General features: G+C 47.9%; 1 protein-coding gene across 1 annotated transcript in view; it reads right to left on the reverse strand.

Annotated features, from left to right (window-relative positions):
• Positions 1–21,274, reverse strand: part of LOC146870655 (protein phosphatase 1 regulatory subunit 12B-like) — a 206,524-nt gene that overhangs the window by 40,450 nt on the left and 144,800 nt on the right. Inside the window, exons 5-6 of the mRNA XM_085643364.1 lie at positions 19,946–20,020; positions 10,174–10,253 (exon numbers count right to left, since the gene is read on the reverse strand). Coding sequence (XP_085499490.1) covers positions 10,174–10,253; positions 19,946–20,020 — 155 coding nt within the window. The remainder of the gene's footprint in view (positions 1–10,173; positions 10,254–19,945; positions 20,021–21,274) is intronic.

Here is a 21,274-nt window from a genome sequence, read left to right on the forward strand (position 1 = left end):
AAGAGAGAGAGTCAAACTGAATTATGGACCACTAACATTCTAAAAATATAAATAGCAAAAACGTGAGTTATATAAGTAACAATGGGGTAAGGTATCCTTCAAACGGAATACTGGTCAGTGCCTTTCAAATCTATTTAGATGGCTCGAAGCTACTGAGAGACAATATATTCTTCCACCACACATGAACGACTAAACTGTACTCTTCAAAATTCTGTTGTCACAATGGGAAATGAATATCCACTCTTTAATTTGTTCTAAGGGTTAGTCCCACCCTAATACATCTTCACACATGGCATCTGTTAGCCAGTTATGGAGCAACACAAATTCAGAAGATACCTATTTGATGGTGACTAGGCAGGTTTGCTAAGACAAGAGTTGATCACTATGGTGTGAATAACTGTTCAGTCACAACATTACGTAAAACAATCTGAGCGACACCTTGCTAGTGATTTGTTTTTCCAATAATATCAAACATTACTTGTAAACTCCACAGTGTTAGTGCTGCCACTCTTGGCTCCTCACTCTCGGCGCCCACAAATGACCATGGCTATAAGAATGGCATAGCAAGGTTTGAGGAAATATTGCCAATGACCAAGTTAAAGGGCACACTTCATATGTGTTAGACCTGGCACCTTGGCGTGAGTCTCCCTTCCTCTTTTTGTCGCTGTGCCTCATGTGTTTTTATGGTGTTGGCCGCTCAGCGCGCTGTGCCACTGCCAACCAGTGTCGCGGTGCAAGTGCTCCCTATGTAAATTGTATATGTTGGTTGGATTCCATGATTGGATTGTTTGATTTACTGTCAGGCCCCAGTAAAGTGCGCCAGGAGCGCCAGGGCATGTAAACGCAAACACCGCTGGTGGGCTTGCAGCACGGGTTGTGCCACCCACAGAAGCGGCCGGTAAAATACGTCTAAGGTCTGCCATCGCAGAACCTGCGTGCAGTCTGGTACTGACATGCTGACTGGCAGGTGCCCACACTTGCCGGTCCCTGAAACCTTCCCTTAGCTACATATTAGTCACCCCTTTGGTAGGCCCACGGGCAGGGTGCGTTGTAAGCCTAAGGTAGGACAAGCCTAGATGCGCGGCATGTCCTGGTAGTGAATGGCCGCCATTTTGTTGTTCACTGCTGTAAGGCTACCCTGTTCTCATAGGCCAGTATGGGCGGCTTGGATTGTTACACCCTATGATCCTAACCGACCCAGGGAACATGGTAGAAGATCGAGTTTAGTATGCCTGAACTCGGAATAATAAGGTACATCTTTTCGTAAGGTTTATTTTAATATTCCGGGTTTGCAAATGCTGCTTTTAGAAAGCTGGCCTTTGCTTGCCTAAACGTTTCAGCCCGCCTCTGCGTGATGTGTATCTGATGTCTGGCTGGTGTGAGTGACAGGGCTGGGGGAACCCAGATGGGCAGGGCTAGGTAGCCTGGTGGTGAATAGGACGATCGACAGGTAGATGGGTGGGAGGAGTGCTCCTAGGCTCTGAATAGGACAGTGCTCTGCCACCTCAATGCCGGCTCCGCCCCCCGTGGAGCGTCTGAGGACTCTGCCCTGCACTCTGAAAGAAGAAGCCTGCATCGCGTAAACAAAGTGCTCAGAAACCGGACTGAACTATGCAAGGGCCCCCCTGGCCTGGGAGAACAAAAGATTTGCTGTATAAATGTAGGAGCCCTGCTCCTAAGAAACTAGATCCGCTTTTGACCAAGAAGAATCTCTGCCTGAGGAGGAGGCACCGGGAAAGCTGTAGGAGGAAGACTGTCCCTATCCTGGGGGATTGGCCTGCAGTGGTGACCTTGCTGCCAAAGGAGAGAAGAGAAACTGTTGCTGAAGACTTTTACTTTACTTTTACTTTCAAGACTTGTGCTTTTCCAAAACGATCTCCAAGGGCTTGGAACTGAGCTTGCCCCCTGAACTGAGCCCCAGGACCATTGGGCTCTACCTGATCTTCACTCGCCTGCCGCTGGACTGTGGTGTCCCTTCCCTCGCCGGAGCTGTGACCCTCGTGCCCCAGTCCCTCCCTGAGCCGTGACCAGGACTGCTTAGCCCCCCCCGCCTTGGGAAGAGCCTCGCTCGATCGGAGCCGCTCCCCCTACGCTGTGCTGGGCTGCCCCTGTCACCTCGCTCGTTGGAGGCTCGCTGTGCACCTTCACCCTCCCGCCGGAATCGGCGGTTGTGAGCATCTCCAAGCCTCGGACGGCCCGGACGTATCTGCGTGCCCGGCTGCCCCGCTTTGTTCACCCGCCACCTGCAACACCCCGCTCTTGTCGTGAGCCTGAAGATCAGACACCCATCGTGAAGTGTGGGAGCCTCGGACGCCGCCTCGCCCTTCTGTCGAAGAGCCGCTGAAATCCCGCACCCGCCTTTGCGTCAAGAAACAAGGTACTGTACTTACGAACTCGACCGCGAGCTCGCATCGGATCCAGGGTCCGCAACGTTCTGATTTCCCTGTCATCTGCTGTGTGCTTCCCGGACGCCGCCTCAGCACGGAGTGCGCTGAGGCCCACAGTTACCTTGTGCCCGCCTAAAGAAATTTCCGTAAACAAAGAGAACTTTACCGTATTTCCAAGAATTGTGGCCCCATCAGTTCAACGTTACTGGGCCTTGTATTTGAATCTGCTGAACCTACATAAAAGCTTATTTTTATATACTTCCTGATTGGTGTCCGTTTGTGGTGCATGCAAGGGGTTTACTGTATGTGTAATTGCATTTGCTTAACCGTGTACGCCTGAGACTTAGCCTAGACTGCTCGCGCCACGCACCTAGAGGGTGAGCAGGGGTTATTCTGGGGAGTCATCCTTCGCCCTGACAAGAAGTAAAGGGTCCCTGCTTGTTGTGGGTTCACACCTGCGTCAACCAGAGCCCCCTCAATTCTAACATTGGTGGCAGCGGTGAGGATTTACGGATTTGCATTTGTGGTTTGCGTATAGTGAATCACTGATCACCACGCAGTGAGAGCAGACCAGTAACACAGCCACAAGACTAGCAATTGTTTTTGTTTTGCCAAGAATCTCCGTTGTTAGAACCATGCCTGGTTCACTTCCCGCCGGAAGGGCAGCTTCTATAATCTCTGGATTTGAGGACGTAGATTGGGAAGAAAGCGCACTTCAGAATTATACCAATGAAGAGTTGAGAGGTTTTTGCTCCAAGTTCAGAATTGCCCAAACTGGATTGAAAAACAAGACCCAACTCGTGAAGGCGCTGAGGGCCTGGTATGAGTCAAAGGCACCAGAGAATCAGGTGGAAATGGTTCCACCAGAAAGTGTCCATGAGTTTGGCAGAGGCCTGTCGCCAGAAGAGTTGGTAGACAGGGCAGCAACCTGGGCACACGAGGTGGAGATGGCAAAACTGCATGGGCAGATAGATATGGAAAAACAAAGATTAGCAATGGAAGAAAAGAAACTACAATTAGAGCATGACATGAAGCTGAGGGAGCTGGAGCTGAAAGCAAAAAGTTTGGAGCTTAATCCCTCTGGTGGCAGCACACCGCCAGTAACGGCGGAACCAAGAGTTTATATTCCCAAGGATGTAGTGAAGGAGTTCTTCAAGAATGACGACATCGGGCAGTGGTTCAGAGCCTACGAGGTAGCCATGTCTTCCCACCGGGTCCCTGAGAAAGATTGGGGAGCGGGGTTGTGGGGACGGTTCCTGAGTGAAGGGCGGGACACACTGTTAGATTTACCTGCTGATGTTCATAATTCTTATGCCCATATGAAGGAAGCATTGATGGCTAGGTATGGGTTGACCCCTGAGTTATATAGACAGAGGTTTAGGGCTTGCACTAAGATTCCCAATAGTACGTATGTGGAGTATGTGACTTTCTTTTGCAGAGCGCTGGATGGTTGGGTAAAGGGTAGTAAGGTAAATGATTACCAAGGGCTTCTTGATTTAATGGCATGGGAGCACTTGTCCAGTAATTGTTTTCCTGAGCTATGCCAGCACCTGATCGATAGTAGGCTGACTAACCCGAGGAAGCTTGCTGAGGAGGCGGACCGCTGGGTCAGTACCAGGGTCCACAAGGGTACCGTGGGAGATTCCGCCAAAGGTGGGCAGGGTCCCCAGCAGAAGAGTGGGGGGGACAGGGGTAAACAGAAGCCGTTCCAAAAAGGGCCCCAAAATAGTCCCCAAGGGAACCAAGGGAAGGGTTCTCAGCCTCCCCCACCCCAGAAACCGACCGGGGCCCCGACAGGTCCTCCTGTTCAGAAGGAGCCCGTCAGATGTTACAGGTGTAACAATTTGGGGCATTTTGCCTCTGATGTAAAGTGTCCATTGTTTGGTAAACCAGCACCCACTGGTGCTCCACCCTGGCAGGTGACTAGTGTAGCCTTGGGGGAGGAGAGGGATGTCCAAGGTGGGTGGGGTCCCGCAGAGATGTCCCTGGTCTCGCTAGGAGACCATGAAGTGGTCCCTCCAACCCAGCTGCCTGGAAACACTAAGAAGTACAGGCAGTGGGTGACCATAAATGGCCATAGAGTGGAAGCTCTAAGAGATACAGGAGCCAGTGTGACAGCTGTCAGGTGTCACCTGGTGTCTCAAGAGCAGGTGGTCCCCAATGCATTCTACCCCGTTGTTGCCGCTGACAACACAGAGAGACACTGCAAGGTGGCTCAGGTTCCCTTTGAGTGGGGGGGGGTCTCTGGTACTCTTCAGGTAGCTGTGAGGCCCGCCATGCCTGTAGACTGTTTGTTAGGGAACGATTTGGAGAGCTCACCTTGGGCTAAGGTGGAGCGGAGTGCTCACCTGGAGATGTTGGGTATGCCGGATTGGGCGTGTGTCACCACACGGTCCATGGCAGCCAGTAGAGGGACTCAAGAGGTCCTGGAGCCTGAGAGGGAGGCCCAGGAACCGGCCTCAGAGAGAAGGAGCAAGGGGCGCGGGAAGCCGGCCCCTGAAGTTCCCACGGTCCAGGAGGAAGCAGACCTTGAGGGGAATGCCCTGGAGCCTACAGGGGAGCAGATAGCTGAACTGGGAGACCTGCCGGAGCTGACCCATTGGCAGCAGGAAGGGGGTCCCACCAGGGAGGACTTTTGCAAGGCACAGAAGGAGTGCCCTTCTCTCGTGGGTATGCGGCAGCAGGCTGCAGACCAGGCCGCAGGTGATCAGTCAGGATCACATTTCGTTTACTGGGAGAACGACCTCCTATATACAGAGCCTAAGGTTGCTGAGCCTGGGTCAGCCCGTGCGCTGGTGGTACCCCAGGACTTCAGAGCCTTCCTACTGGGGCTGGCTCACGATGTGCCATTGGCAGGGCATTTGGGGCAGGACAAGACCTTTGAAAGGCTTGTCACCCACTTTTATTGGCCTCAAATGCGCAGGAGTTCAGATACTCACTGCAGGACATGCTAGACTTGCCAGGCAAGTGGAAAGAGTGGAAGGAAGAAGAAGGCTCCACTCCAGCCATTCCCTGTGGTCGGTACCCCATTCCAGCGAGTGGGGATTGACATTGTAGGGCCACTGGACCCCAGGACAGCGATGGGCAATAGGTTCATCCTGGTCCTGGTGGACCATGCCACCCGGTACCCGGAAGCCATTCCTCTGAGGACAGTGACGGCCCCCGTGGTGGGACGGGCACTGATGGGAATTTTCTCCCGAGTGGGATTCCCTCTAGAGGTGGTGTCTGACCGAGGTACCAATTTCATGTCCAAGTACATGAAATCTCTTTGGCAAGAGTGTGGTGTAACCTACAAGTTCACCACACCTTACCACCCCCAAGGAAACGGGTTGGTTGAGAGATTCAACCGAACCCTCAAAGGCATGATAATGGGCCTAGAAGGACCCATGAGGCGTAAGTGGGACGTCCTCTTACCATGCCTTCTCTTCGCTTACCGTGAGGTGCCACAGAAGTCTCTGGGGTTCAGTCCCTTTGAGCTTCTGTATGGTCACCCAGTCAGAGGACCTCTAAGTCTGGTCAAGGAAGGCTGGGAGCAATCTCCCAGGAAACCTCCCCAGAATGTATATAGTTACATGCTGGCCTTCAGGAATCAGACTAGGCGATTCAGGCAACTTGCTGAGGCAAATCTGGAAGCCAGCCAGGAGGAGATGAAGCGGTGGTACGACCAGAATGCCACTCTGGTAGAGCTTCAGCCTGGACAGAAAGTATGGGTCTTGGCCCCCGTGGAGCCGTGTGCGCTCCAGGATAAGTGGACCGGTCCCTTTGAGGTGGTGGAGCTCAAGAGTCCTGTTACCTACGTGGTGGACCTGAAGTCTCCTAGGAACCCCTTAAGGGTCCTACATGTCAACCGCCTCAAGCCCCACTTGGAGAGGTCCCAAGTGGGCATGCTCTTGGCAACAGATGCTGGAATGGAAGAGGAGACAGAACCTCTTCCTGACCTCCTGTCAGCCAAGGAGCAAGATGGGTCAGTGGATGGTGTCATCCTCTCTTCCACCTTGACCCCTGAGCAACAGAATGATTGTCGCCAGTTGCTGGGACAATTTTCTGACCTGTTTTCCCTAGTCCCTGGTGTCACTGATTGGTGCGTCCATGATGTGGACACTGGGGATAGTCCACCTGTGCGGCACAAGGCCTACAGGGTGACTGACAGGGTGAGGACATGCATCAAGGAGGAGGTCTCCAAGATGTTTGCACTCGGGGTAATTGAGTCTTCTAGCAGTCCTTGGGCCAGCCCCGTGGTCTTGGTCCCAAAGGCTGCAGCGCCGGGAGCCACACCCGAACTCCGGTTCTGTGTGGACTACAGAGGACTCAATTCGGTCACTCGGACCGACGCACACCCCATCCCCAGAGCTGATGAGCTCATCGATCGGCTAGGGGCTGCCAACTACCTCAGCACGTTTGATTTAACGTCTGGGTATTGGCAGATCGCCTTGACCGAGGGGGCCAAAGAGAGGTCGGCATTTTCCACCCCAGATGGGCACTACCAGTTCCGGGTTATGCCGTTTGGGATGAAGAATGCCCCTGCCACCTTCCAGAGATTGGTCAACCAGGTGTTGGCTGGGCTGGATTCGTTCAGTGCAGCCTACCTGGATGACATTGCAGTGTTCAGCTCCACTTGGGAGGAACACTTGCGTCACCTCTGGGAAGTGTTGATGGCGCTGCGCAAGGCAGGCCTCACAATCAAGGCGAGTAAGTGCCAGATCGGGCAGAATTCCGTGGTGTACTTGGGACACCAAGTTGGGAGTGGCCAGGTGGCACCCCTTCAGCCCAAGATAGAAACCATCCTGAATTGGGAGGCGCCCAAAACCCAGACGGAGGTGAGAGCCTTCCTAGGTCTCACCGGGTACTACAGGAGGTTTGTCAAGGGGTATGGCAACATGGTTGCCCCCTTGACAGCGCTGACTTCGAAGAAGCAGCCCAGGAAATTGATTTGGACTGACACCTGTCAGAAAGCTTTTGAGGCCTTGAAAACTGCTATGTGCACGGCGCCCGTGCTCTTGGCTCCCAACTTCTCCAAAGAGTTTATCGTTCAGACAGACGCTTCAGAGCATGGTGTGGGGGCTGTTCTTTCACAGATTAATGAGGAGGGCCTAGATCAACCCGTAGCCTTTCTTAGCAGGAGGTTACTTCCACGGGAACAGAGGTGGAGTGCTATTGAGCGTGAGGCATTTGCTGTGGTCTGGGCGCTGAAGAAGCTAAGACCCTACTTGTTTGGGTCTCACTTCCGGGTTCAGACGGACCACAGGCCCCTCAGATGGTTGATGCATATGAGGGGTGAGAATCCAAAGCTGTTGAGGTGGTCCATTTCCCTACAGGGTATGGATTTCACGGTGGAACATCGCCCTGGTACAGATCACGCCAATGCTGACGGTCTGTCCAGATTTTTCCGCCTTAGTGATGAGGAACTCCCTGGGGTAGGGTAGTTCTCCCCACTTTTCAGCTGGAGGGGACACGTGTTAGACCTGGCACCTTGGCGTGAGTCTCCCTTCCTCTTTTTGTCGCTGTGCCTCATGTGTTTTTATGGTGTTGGCCGCTCAGCGCGCTGTGCCACTGCCAACCAGTGTCGCGGTGCAAGTGCTCCCTATGTAAATTGTATATGTTGGTTGGATTCCATGATTGGATTGTTTGATTTACTGTCAGGCCCCAGTAAAGTGCGCCAGGAGCGCCAGGGCATGTAAACGCAAACACCGCTGGTGGGCTTGCAGCACGGGTTGTGCCACCCACAGAAGCGGCCAGTAAAATACGTGTAAGGTCTGCCATCGCAGAACCTGCGTGCAGTCTGGTACTGACATGCTGACTGGCAGGTGCCCACACTTGCTGGTCCCTGAAACCTTCCCTTAGCTACATATTAGTCACCCCTCTGGTAGGCCCACGGGCAGGGTGCGTTGTAAGCCTAAGGTAGGACAAGCCTAGATGCGCGGCATGTCCTGGTAGTGAATGGCCGCCATTTTGTTGTTCACTGCTGTAAGGCTACCCTGTTCTCATAGGCCAGTATGGGCGGCTTGGATTGTTACACCCTATGATCCTAACCGACCCAGGGAACATGGTAGAAGATCGAGTTTAGTATGCCTGAACTTGGAATAATAAGGTACATCTTTTCGTAAGGTTTATTTTAATATTCCGGGTTTGCAAATGCCGCTTTTAGAAAGCTGGCCTTTGCTTGCCTAAACGTTTCAGCCCGCCTCTGCGTGATGTGTATCTGATGTCTGGCTGGTGTGAGTGACAGGGCTGGGGGAACCCAGATGGGCAGGGCTAGGTAGCCTGGTGGTGAATAGGACGATCGACAGGTAGATGGGTGGGAGGAGTGCTCCTAGGCTCTGAATAGGACAGTGCTCTGCCACCTCAATGCCGGCTCCGCCCCCTGTGGAGCGTCTGAGGACTCTGCCCTGCACTCTGAAAGAAGAAGCCTGCATCGCGTAAACAAAGTGCTCAGAAACCGGACTGAACTAGGCAAGGGCCCCCCTGGCCTGGGAGAACAAAAGATTTGCTGTATAAATGTAGGAGCCCTGCTCCTAAGAAACTAGATCCGCTTTTGACCAAGAAGAATCTCTGCCTGAGGAGGAGGCACCGGGAAAGCTGTAGGAGGAAGACTGTCCCTATCCTGGGGGATTGGCCTGCAGTGGTGACCTTGCTGCCAAAGGAGAGAAGAGAAACTGTTGCTGAAGACTTTTACTTTACTTTTACTTTCAAGACTTGTGCTTTTCCAAAACGATCTCTAAGGGCTTGGAACTGAGCTTGCCCCCTGAACTGAGCCCCAGGACCATTGGGCTCTACCTGATCTTCACTCGCCTGCCGCTGGACTGTGGTGTCCCTTCCCTCGCCGGAGCTGTGACCCTCGTGCCCCAGTCCCTCCCTGAGCCGTGACCAGGACTGCTTAGCCGCCCCCGCCTTGGGAAGAGCCTCGCTCGATCGGAGCCACTCCCCCTACGCTGTGCTGGGCTGCACCTGTCACCTCGCTCGTTGGAGGCTCGCTGTGCACCTTCACCCTCCCGCCGGAATCGGCGGTTGTGAGCATCTCCAAGCCTCGGACGGCCCAGACGTATCTGCGTGCCCGGCTGCCCCGCTTTGTTCACCCGCCACCTGCAACACCCCGCTCTTGTCGTGAGCCTGAAGATCAGACACCCATCGTGAAGTGTGGGAGCCTCGGACGCCGCCTCGCCCTTCTGTCGAAGAGCCGCTGAAATCCCGCACCCGCCTTTGCGTCAAGAAACAAGGTACTGTACTTACGAACTCGACCGCGAGCTCGCATCGGATCCAGGGTCCGCAACATTCTGATTTCCCTGTCATCTGCTGTGTGCTTCCCGGACGCCGCCTCAGCACGGAGTGCGCTGAGGCCCACAGTTACCTTGTGCCCGCCTAAAGAACTTTCCGTAAACAAAGAGAACTTTACCGTATTTCCAAGAATTGTGGCCCCATCAGTTCAACGTTACTGGGCCTTGTATTTGAATCTGCTGAACCTACATAAAAGCTTATTTTTATATACTTCCTGATTGGTGTCCGTTTGTGGTGCATGCAAGGGGTTTACTGTATGTGTAATTGCATTTGCTTAACCGTGTACGCCTGAGACTTAGCCTAGACTGCTCGCGCCACGCACCTAGAGGGTGAGCAGGGGTTATTCTGGGGAGTCATCCTTCGCCCTGACAAGAAGTAAAGGGTCCCTGCTTGTTGTGGGTTCACACCTGCGTCAACCAGAGCCCCCTCAATTCTAACAATATGCTTGTGAGAATTGGCAGCTTCCGATGCACCTATGGATCTTACTGGTCCAAACTCCAGTCACACTGCTTACTTTTTGAAGAAGTCATTCTGCAGTTTGCCGTTGAGGCTGGATTCTATTAGCTGACTTCTGGCTTCTTTCTCACTGCGCAGCTGAGTAGGAAAAAAATCAATGACACTGTCAGTGGATTATAACAAAAAAACATACACACAGAACTATCACAACAAACATTAGGCCATTAGTGCTCATTGAAAAGATCCGTATTACACACCTTATTATGCACAGCTGTTTTCCTACAGTGAGGGCTGTGAAGAGAGGCCAGTCCCTGCCTAAGCCACAATATGTACACCCATTCTCTAAGACAAAGAACTCAGCAGAGATGCCACTCCTTGCGCACAATGCACTATATACATTCATCATTCTGGGGAGGGGTTTAAGCAGAGAAAACAGTCCCTCATCACGCCCTGTTACACTCACATATCACTCAAAACACAGGCTTCAGTGGACAGTGCAGTCCATCCCCTAACACTACCATGCACTGCCGTTTCCCTAGGAACGGGTATGAGCAGACGGGAAGGTTTCTCCTCACACCATATTGTTTGGACCTTGGAAAGAATATATTACTTCACGCTAGGAAAAAAAAGCTAAAGTGACGCTATATGTAGGAATTGTAATTCCATTTTACTTTACATTCTGAAAAAAACCTTAGAAATTCACTGGAAAAAAACCAAAGGTTAAACTTACATGAGTTAGGTGAAAATGCAGTGTGACCGTTACGTTTTCAGCAAGAACGAAAAAAAAACTAATTAGTCCCCTATCATACACTACTTAATACCTTACATATTACATCAATCATGACATGAAGAAATGCATTGTTTTTATTTTGTGAATCTCAGCACTCATCTTCCTTTTTATATACATCATAATCATACGTTGATTTCCTATTTAGCAATGCAGATGATTTTTTCTACAATCAGTTGTATATTACTGGTGACTTTTTTTAAAGGTGTGTGTAAAGAATTTATGCACAAGTAGGGAATCAAATTTCTTATTTGGGACAGTACTGAGCTAGTGAATCAAAGATGTATAATCATGAAAGTAATTGGTGACATGAATAGTCTGATTTTTATAAGAATACCCTTTTTATTTGTGTTGCAATACAGCAAATTACACCTTAGAATGTGAAAAAAGCATGTAATGCTGTATCAGTTGTGTTCGCAAATTTGTTTCAAGCTGACATTTGCCAACATCAAAGCACTTGCTAACCCACCACAGCTTCTACAACAGAGGTGGAGCTCTGTTACTACCGGCCTATGGGGTACACTAACCAGAGTTCCATCGTGTACAGTGAACAGCAGCACTGCATTGTAGTCTTCACAGCGTAATCTCACATGCTCTGACAACGTTAGAGACAGACTACACCATTTTGGAACAATATCTCCTCAGATGGTTTACTGCACACAGTAAATCAAACTTAATTCATGCAAGCAGCTCTACTGCACTGCATCGCAAACAGCAACGTTCACGTACAGGCTTTTATAATCACTAAAACGATAAATACACAGGTTTCAGAGTGTGCACTACAAATCGTAGCAATTGCAAAACTAGACGACATAGTAAAGTCACACAATATGTCAGCACCTATAAACAGTGGCCCCTGCTCCCTTCATGTGAATCGAAAGCAACCCTAACACAACCTTATGTGAGGTGGCCAAATGCTTGGTTTTGTAGAACCTTCAATTGTTGCTACATAAGGAATATGCTACTTACCAGTATGCATCTGTTCTTGGCATGTAGAGCTGCAGAGCGACACACTTAGGATAAGATCGCCATCTGGTGTTGGGCTCGGATGCTTGCAGGTTTTTGTTGTCTTCGGAAGAAGTCTTTTGGTCACGAGATAGGTGACTCCTCCCTTGGATTACAGTGCGCATGGGCATCCACTCCATCCTCAGATTGTTTTTCGCCATGATGGGAAATGATGGAGTGTGTAAGAATAAAGAAAGGATGTCCATGTGTAATGTCTAATTAAGACAATGCTGGAACAGATACAGGTCCCGGGGAGGTGGGTGGGCGTGTGTGGCTCTGCAGCTCTACATGCCAACAACAGATGCATACTGGTAAGTAGCATATTCCGTTCGAGGCATATGAGCTGCAGATCACACACTTAGGATAGACTATACAGCAGTGTCTCCCCTAGCGGTGGTCACCTGTATCAGTTGCAGCAGTTTGGAATAAAGTTTTAAGGACAGCCTGACCCACAGAAGCTTGTTGTTTGGCTTGCACATCAACACAGAAATGTTTAGTGAAGGTGTGTGTTGTAGACCATGTGGCTGCCTTACAAATATCTTCTAAGGGAATGTTTCCTAAGAATGCCATGGAAGCCCCTGTTTTGTGTTTGGAGTGCGCTCTAGCTGGAACTGTTAGAGTGCGTTTAGCTTTTTGGTAACATATTTGGATACATTTAACTATCCACCTGGCTATCCCTGATTTGGAAATGGGGTTGCCTTTATGTGGTGGAGAGAAAGCAACAAACAATTGTTTGGTTTTGCGGAAAGATTTGGTTCTGTCAATGTAATAAAGCAGGGCTCTTTTAACATCTAAGGTATAAAGAGCTCTTTCAGCTACCGAGTCCGGATTTGGGAAGAACACTGGTAGCTCGACTAATTGGTTAAGATGGAATGGAGAAATGACTTTTGGCAGGAATTTTGGATTTGTTCTAAGAACCACTTTGTTACGATGTAGTTGTAGGAATGGTTCTTGTATGGTTAAAGCCTGGATTTCACTTACCCTTCGAAGGGATGTGATAGCAATAAGGAAAATCACTTTCCATGTAAGGAATTGTAGTTCGCATTTATGCAGAGGTTCAAATGGGGGACCCATGAGCCTAGTGAGAACAATATTTAGATTCCACACTGGAGAGGGTGGTAATCTGGGAGGAATAATCCTTTTAAGACCTTCCATGAAGGCTTTGATCGCAGGCACTTTAAATAGTGACAAGTGTTGTCGATTTTGTAAGTAGGCTGCTAATGCTACTAGGTGGAGACGTATGGATGAGTACGCTAAATTACATCTTTGCAAGTGTAGTAAGTAGCAAATGATGTTCTGGATGGATGCATCCAGTGGGCGTATATCATTGTTAGTGCAGTAAATGGCAAATCTTTTCCATTTTGCAGCATAGCAGGCTCTAGTAGTAGGCCGTCTGGCCTCTTTTATAATATTCATGCAGTCTGGTGGTAGGTTGAGGTAACCGAACTCTAGGCCTTCAGGAGCGAGATCGCTAGGTTCAGTTGATGTGGATCGGGGTGTCTGATTTCTCCATGGTTCTGGGTTAATAAGGACGGGGAGAGGCGCAGTCTTTGGTGTGGAACTAGAGAGAGTTCCAGCAGTGTTGTGAACCAGGGTTGACGTGCCCATGCGGGAGCTACTAGTATCAGCTTGAGAGACTGTTTCCTGAGCTTGCGTACCACGAATGGAATGAGTGGGAGAGGCGGAAAAGCGTACGCAAATCTGCCTGACCAGTTCATCCGGATCGCATTGCCCTTCGACTGTGGGTGGGGAAACCTGGCGGCGAAGGTTGGGCATTTTGCGTTTTCGTGTGTGGCGAACAGGTCTATGTCTGGTTGGCCCCATTTTTGGAAGAAAGGGAGTAGGACTTGTGGGTGGAATTCCCATTTGTGGATCTGTTGGGTTTGTCGACTCAACAAATCGGCAATCTGATTGTGAACTCCTGGAAGGTGTTCTGCTAGCAGGTAGATGTTCTGGGGAATTGCCCATCTCCAAATGTTCTGTGCGAGCTGGGACAGTTGGAGAGAATGTGTGCCTCCTTGTTTCTGTATGTAATACATGGCTGTCATGTTTTCCGTCCGGATGAGGACAGTTTTGTTCTTTAGATGTAATTGGAATGATTTTAATGCTAGGAACACTGCCAGTAGTTCCAGGTAATTGATATGGAGCACTTTTTGTTGAGTGGTCCATTTGCCCTGAGTGGTGTGTCCTAGGAGATGGGCTCCCCACCCTGTGAGAGATGCGTCGGTTGTCAGCACTATCTTTGGAAGAGGCTCTAAGAACGGCCGCCCTTTGGACAGGTTTATGGTGTTCTACCATTTTAGTGAGCGACTGTCCACTAACACCAGATCCGCAAGTTGTCCGTGAGCCTGGTTCCACTGACGTGCTAGACTTTCTTGCAAGGGACGCATTTGAAGTCGTGCATAAGGCACAATGAACATGCATGATGCCATCATGCCTATGAGTTGCATGAACACTCTTGCTGGGAGAGAGTGTTGGGACTGAAAATTTAAGATGAGAGCTTGTATATTGGCTATCCTGGCTGGGCTGGGATAAGCTATGGCCTTGGAGGTATTTATGGTGGCTCCCAGATATTTGATGTATGTGGGAGGGTTGTAGTTGAGATTTGGGATAGTTGATGGTAAATCCCAAGTTGTGTAAAATTTGAATAGTTTGGTGAGTGTGTATAACGCATTTGTTGAATGAATTGGCTTTTATGAGCCAATCGTCGAGATATGGGAAGACATGAATTTGTTGTCTCCTGAGATGCGCTGCTACTACTGCTAGGCATTTGGTGAATACTCTGGGCGCAGTTGTCACTCCGAATGGGAGGACAGTAAACTGATAGTGTTGCCCGTCTACCAGGAATCTTAGATATTTCCTGTGAGCAGGATGCATGGGAATGTGAAAATAGGCATCCTTGAGATCTAGTGTGGCAAGGAAATCGCCTTTCTGTAATAGTGGAAGCACTTGTTGAAGAGTGATCAAATGAAAATGATCTGAGTGTATGTACCGATTTAGGAGTCCGAGGTCGAGTATGGGTCTTAACGTCTCGTCCTTCTTGGGGATTAGGAAGTATAGAGAGTATACCCCTGTGCCCTGATGTTGGAGGGGAACTGGCTCTATTGCGTGTTTTTGAAACAAGGAGAGAACCTCTTGCTTGAGGAGTGTAAGATGGTCTGGCGACATGGAACGCTGTTTGGGTGGTATATGTGGGGGGGTATTTGTGAGTTCCAGGCAGTAATTATACAGGATAATTTGTCTTACCCACTTGTCTGTTGTAATGGAATTCCAGACAGGTAGGAACTGTTTGAGTCTTCCCCTGACTGGAGTGGAATGGTCTGGGGGGAGTGGAGGAAAGTCACTGTTTAGTGGGGGGGGGGAGGTACGAGTGTTGGTATTGCCTCGACCTCGTCCCTTGGTGTTGTTTCCCCTATATCCTCCTCTAAAATATCCTCTATTGGGGGATGTTTGTGTAGAGGTTTTGAACGTGGTGGAGGTGTCGGCTCCAATATTTTTGGATACTCCTCTATAGAAGGAGCGTCGAAAGGAGCCACGTGGTTGTGGAGACTGCAATGCTCCCATGGACTTAGCAGTCTCGGTGTCTTTCTTCATTTTTTCAAGTGCAGTATCTACTGCTGGTCCAAACAGGTGCTGTTGGTTAAATGGTTGGCTAAGTATGGTACTTAGTACTTCTGGCTTAAAGCCTGAAATACGAGCCATGCATGGCGTCTAAGAAGTACGCTTGTATTGATTGCTCTAGAGGCAGTGTCTGCGGCGTCAAGTGCACATTTAATTGAGGCATTTGAGATGAGCTTTCCCTCTTGTATAAGGTCATATGCCTGGGTCTTGTATTGGTCTGGTAGGTGTTGAATGAGATCTTCTAACTGATCATAGTGAGCCCTATCATAGCGTGCCAATAGGGCTTGTGTGTTGGCAATACGCCAATGGTTAGCTGCTTGTGCTGCTACTCTTTTGCCCGAGGCTTCTAATAGTTTGGATTCTTTGTCTGGGGGCGGTGTATCTCCTGTTGTTTGGGAGTTAGCCCGCTTCCTTGCGTTGGAAACCACCAAAGAATCCAGAGGGAGCTGTCCTTTAATGTAAGAAGGATCTTCTGGGGCAGGTCTCTATTTTTTCTCAATTCGAGGGTTAAGTACCCTGGCCCGTACGGGGTCCTTAAAAACTTCTGTGGTGTGTTTTATGACCCCTTTAATCATAGGTAAAATTTGAACTGATTTCTGAGACTGCTCAAAAGTGTCTAAAAGGAAGTCTTCATCAGGTGCATCTGAGTGCATGGTGACGCCATGGTAAAGTGCTGCTCTGTGTACTAGCTGTCCAAACCCCAGGTGGTCATCTGGAGGTGAGGGTTTTGGAGGGGATGTAGTAGGATCAGGTATATCAGGCAGAGGGTAAGCCCAGTCGTCTAATGGTACAATATCCGGATTTGTGAAAGGATCATTAGGATCATTAAGAATATCCGGATCACCCCCTCCCCCTAGGTCATCATCATCATCCTGTGGAGGTGGTGTATATGAAGGAGATGGTAGAGGTAATGGTGGTGGAGGCAGGGGGGGTGGGGTAAGAGGTCGTACAGGAGAGGAAGGAGGAATGGGTGAGGTGGCCGAGTCCTTCTTCTTTACAGGAGCTGGAGAAGGTGTTGTGTCTAGCTTCCTTTTCTTACATGGCACAGCAGTGACATGTCCAGTTTTTGGATTAGTATAGATCCTTTTTTGCGTTGGATCTGGGTGGAAAAGTTCTTGGACTTCAGGAACAGACTTTGGCACTGATTTTTTCGGTTCCGATCTATGTTTTGGGTGATTGGTAGAGTCTTTAGGAGGTGTAGTATAGACCTTAGCCGGTTGTTTCGGTATCGATGAGGGTTTCGGTGCCGATGAAGGTTTCGGTGCCGAAATGGAGTCTTTAAGCTTGGGAGCTTTCGGTGCCGGTTTGTCTATGGTCCTCGATGGTTTCGGTGCCAAAGGTGCCGGAGCTGGCTTTGGTGCCGAGAGGTCTTGTGTCTTCGGTGCCGAAGGTGCTGGGGGTACAATAATATGTGGTTTGCTCGGGCCCGAGCCACCTGAAGGCTTGTATTTCTCCGGAGCCGAGCCCGAAGGCGGGGCTTCTGAAGGTTGTTTTCGATCGCGACTGGGGCCAGCTGGCGAAGTCTTGACCAATGCCTTTTTTGGAGGGGTTGGGGTAGGTGCATCTGTACTCACGCGTTGCCCCGGAGTAATGGGGTCGTCGGAGTCGTCTGCTTCTGATATAATTTGAAGTTCCTCGGAATCTTCTTCCGGGACATCGGGCCCTCATCAAAGATGTCCTTTGGTTCCGGAGCTGGTCTGTGTGCCATGATATGGCGTCGAGCTCTTCGATCCCGAATGGTCTTCTTGGATCGAAATGCGGCGCAGGCTGGACAGCTGGACTCGTCGAGTTCCGGTGATAGGCACAGGTTGCAGACATTGTGATGGTCACTGTGCTGGAATCTTGCTCCACATTGGGGCATTTTTTAAACGGCGTCCTTTCCATGAGCCGCAGGCCTCACGGCGCGGATAGGTTTAATCGCCTGCGTCGACGTCCGGAACCGGCCCGATGAATTGGATGTCGAGTAAAGGTGTATCGATGAAAATTATAAAGGTTTTTCGCTTCGAAAAGCTTGGTTTAGAAGTTTTCTACCGGAGTAGAAAAGTTTCATTCAAACCCAATGGCGGAAAAAAACTATCTGAGGATGGAGTGGATTCCCATGCGCACTGTAGTCCAAGGGAGGAGTCACCTATCTCGTGACCAAAAGACTTCTTCCGAAGACAAGAACAACCTGCAAGCATCCGAGCCCAACACCAGATGGCAATCTTATCCTAAGTGTGTGATCTGCAGCTCATATGCCTCGAACACAACGTTTTCATGCTGGCTCCATGAAACATGCAGTTTAATGGTAATGCCCTCCATACATCTAGTTCGGCCTAACAATCTTCCAACCTGCTTTCTAAAATATCCACTCCTAACAATCTGTTGACGTTCCCAAAAGGTTCTGTGTTGGGTTCACTCTTTTTAGGTCGAAGCCTACTAAAGAAGACATCTGGGAATGCATTCCACCCATTGTGGATAGTTGGATTTGTCGTTTTAACTCACATTTGCTTGCTTTCTATATGCTGGCTTTATTTGCTATAGGCTGTCCTGCTCGAGTTCGTCCGTCTGGTACAGCATCCCTTGTTTACTGTATCCTCCCTAGTGCTTGTTTTCTGGAAACGGGCATTAAATCTTGTTCTTATTTTGTCACATTTGCTGTGCATTCAAAGACAGATGTCAAATATCAGGCTCTGTCTTCCGTGGAGAGTGGAGTTACTTTTCTTTTTCTAACTTCAAAGTTATAGAATATATGTGTCAATCTTGCTGTGGAACGTAAAGACTTTTTTCTAGTACACAACAAAATGAACTGCGCTGAGATTTCAATATATATCAGAATTAGTAAAGTACAAATGCAGTTTTTTTGGTATTTCTGAAATGTGATGGAAATAAATATTTGAATAAGATACAAAACACATCAATACACTAGGTTATGACATTTACATACATTTTTTGGGCACAGTAAAATGGTCATTACAATTGAAAATGTGTTGTCTGTAATGGCAGTGCGTTACCACACCCATGCATACTCCACTCCTACACAAGCCACTTCACCACAAGCCACTCCATGACAACCAACTCAACTCTAAGACACACTTCACCCCATCCACCCTAAATCCCGGCTCATCTCAATTTACCTCAACCACTCCAATCTAACCACACTCCAATCTAACCACACTCACCTTAGCAAGATATCAAGCCTTAAATATCCTTATAACCGGTCATATTTCCTTTCACACAACCAAGGCATTGATTAACTATTAATAAGCAAAATGTTTGCAGTAGTCTTAGAGTGGACCATCTTCAGCACTGTCAATCCAAATGTCTGAATCTTAAATGTTGACACTATTCTCACTAGCAACACAGCAACTTCACGTTCTATATTAATCCTGAAGTCTGGTTTGCTTTCTGACAAAGGCAAGCCCCTCTATAAACTTCTAATGCTAGTCTTCAAAGACATTTCTGGCTATATCTCAGATATTTTAACAAATCATATTCCCATCTGTAATTGAACAACAGCTAATCTGCACTTCACATTAGTCCAAAATCACCCTAGGTACCTTCTAGAGCCCATCCACTGGAAGTGAATGGCCATTAAGCCCGTAACAATGCTAAACAAATTCCTCCTTTTGAAAATTGAAGACAATGGAGGTGAAGTATCCTGCAGGGACACCAAACTGTGTAAATATGGCAATTTATTTTTACAATCTAATTTCATTTTTTGTATATTCTTTTTATCAAGTTCTAGTAAGATATCAATTGGTCCTTGCTGTTCTTAACACTTACAATCACAATGGCCTTTGTAATTCCACCCAACCAGTTTACTGCCCCATGAGCCAAATGAAAATATGCCATCTTGTACAATATTTGTGATCCAAATGTTATTTGCCGATAATCCCTGTTTGGGCTGGTGCAGTCAGGAAGCATACTTTGATGACAGAGGCTTTTTCATGGGTTGTGTAATTTAGAGCTCAATCTATGGCACCATGAGTCAAAAAGCTGTATGATTCTGAAATGGATCAAGCTATGTGCTGGAGCAGGTAAAAGGTCTACATTTGAAGGCTACTGTAAAACACTTGGCTTTTGGTTGGTTATTAGCCTCTTACACCTTGTAATCTCAGTCTTGTGCTTAATGGCTCTAAATTTGTTCACCAGAACTGTGGATCAAACTGATGACTATAAACATCGGGCACTTACTTGGAAACTACAGCCTGATTTATCTTCAGCTTTGACCTCAAATAAAAGAAATCTTAAGCAGTGCTCTTGCAAAATGATCAGCTAGGTGCTTACATCAAAAGGAATTTAGGTGTGTTAACAGGGGTGCTAAATGGGAAATAAATGCAGATACTCATCCACAATTAATCATGAAATTAGCATAACTATATGAAAGGTATGAACATAAATATTTTATTTTACGACGTAAAATAATTGAACTCACCAAATTTTGCTTCTTTTGCAAAACCTCTAAGAGCTCAGCTACACTCTCATCCGCCACATCGAATGGTGTCTGACCCTGCATGTCAACAATTCCAGGAAATGAACAGAACAGGTTAGGAAATCGAGATGGAGTACATGGTTAATGTGATGAATTTTCGTATGGATCCAATGTGAAGAACAAAATAAATCACAATAAGAAAACAACAAGGCAAATAAGTTATCAAAATCAATATGTCTTCCTGGGGTTTTGTCAGTGCTTGTTTTCAGAGATCTGGTGGGGGAGAATGAAAGGAGCCAGTGGGCACTTTGTCCAGCAGCAAAGGGAAAGGGAGAAGCTAGGCATGCTAAAAGGTAGAGGGGCTGGCCGCTGACCCAGAATATCAAGACTTCTAGATGATCCACTTGCAGTGAGGCCATCAAGTTGCGGCCGGCAGGATGAAGAAAGGGAACTGTGGGGCATGCTGAACAAATAGTAGTGACCTGGAAGCAGGATGAGAAAGGCCTGCCAGGCCCTGTGAAAGTAGGACTATGAGGAAATCACCCTTGGTACAGGCCATACTAATTCAAAGAGAGTACATCACACTCTGAGTCAGGGTTGCAGTCTTGCACTGATAAAATCCATTAAAATATTAATGCTTTTTAAACAACATTTTGTGGCACCAATATGCTGTGCAACAAGTATGTGTGAGAGACTATTGTTTATAATTATTCATTTTTTCATAATATTAGTAGATATCTTACATCAAAAACCTTAAAGATTTGTCAATTTCATTTAACAAAGAATTCATGTATTTTATGTTAAAAAAAAAGGTGTTTTATATATAGTAAAATGCCCATTATTAGATGTCTTTAAGAGTATTAAGATGTTGAAGAAAACCTTACAAGTGGTTCTTCTCTCTCCAAATCAATACTCTGGTGAGACAAAGGCTACACTTTTTTTCTCTGTACCAATATACTTTCAGTTAAAAAATCAGATATGGTTGGATATCATTAAGACACGTTTGTCATCATAATCTTCTGGGTGTCGAGATGTTTGATTATTCTGAACTGATAAAAAATGGAATGTAAATAATCTACCTAGCATTTTTGTTTTTACGTACACATGGACATACCAACTGATTTTTAATATCAACACTTGACAGATTGGCTACTTTTATATCAGTACTTCTAGGTGGATGTGAAAATAGCATGAATGTAAGGAACAATTCATATAAATATATTTATCACATTTGGCCATAATATTTAATCCTGCTTTTGCCTTTCTGTGCAAGATGTTCTTTCATGTAGTTCTTCATAATATAAAAAATAAAATACTATGATTATATTATGC

This window comes from Triturus cristatus, chromosome 1_1 (assembly GCF_964204655.1).
Source record: "Triturus cristatus chromosome 1_1, aTriCri1.1, whole genome shotgun sequence".
In the NCBI taxonomy this organism is placed as follows: Eukaryota; Metazoa; Chordata; class Amphibia; order Caudata; family Salamandridae; genus Triturus; species Triturus cristatus.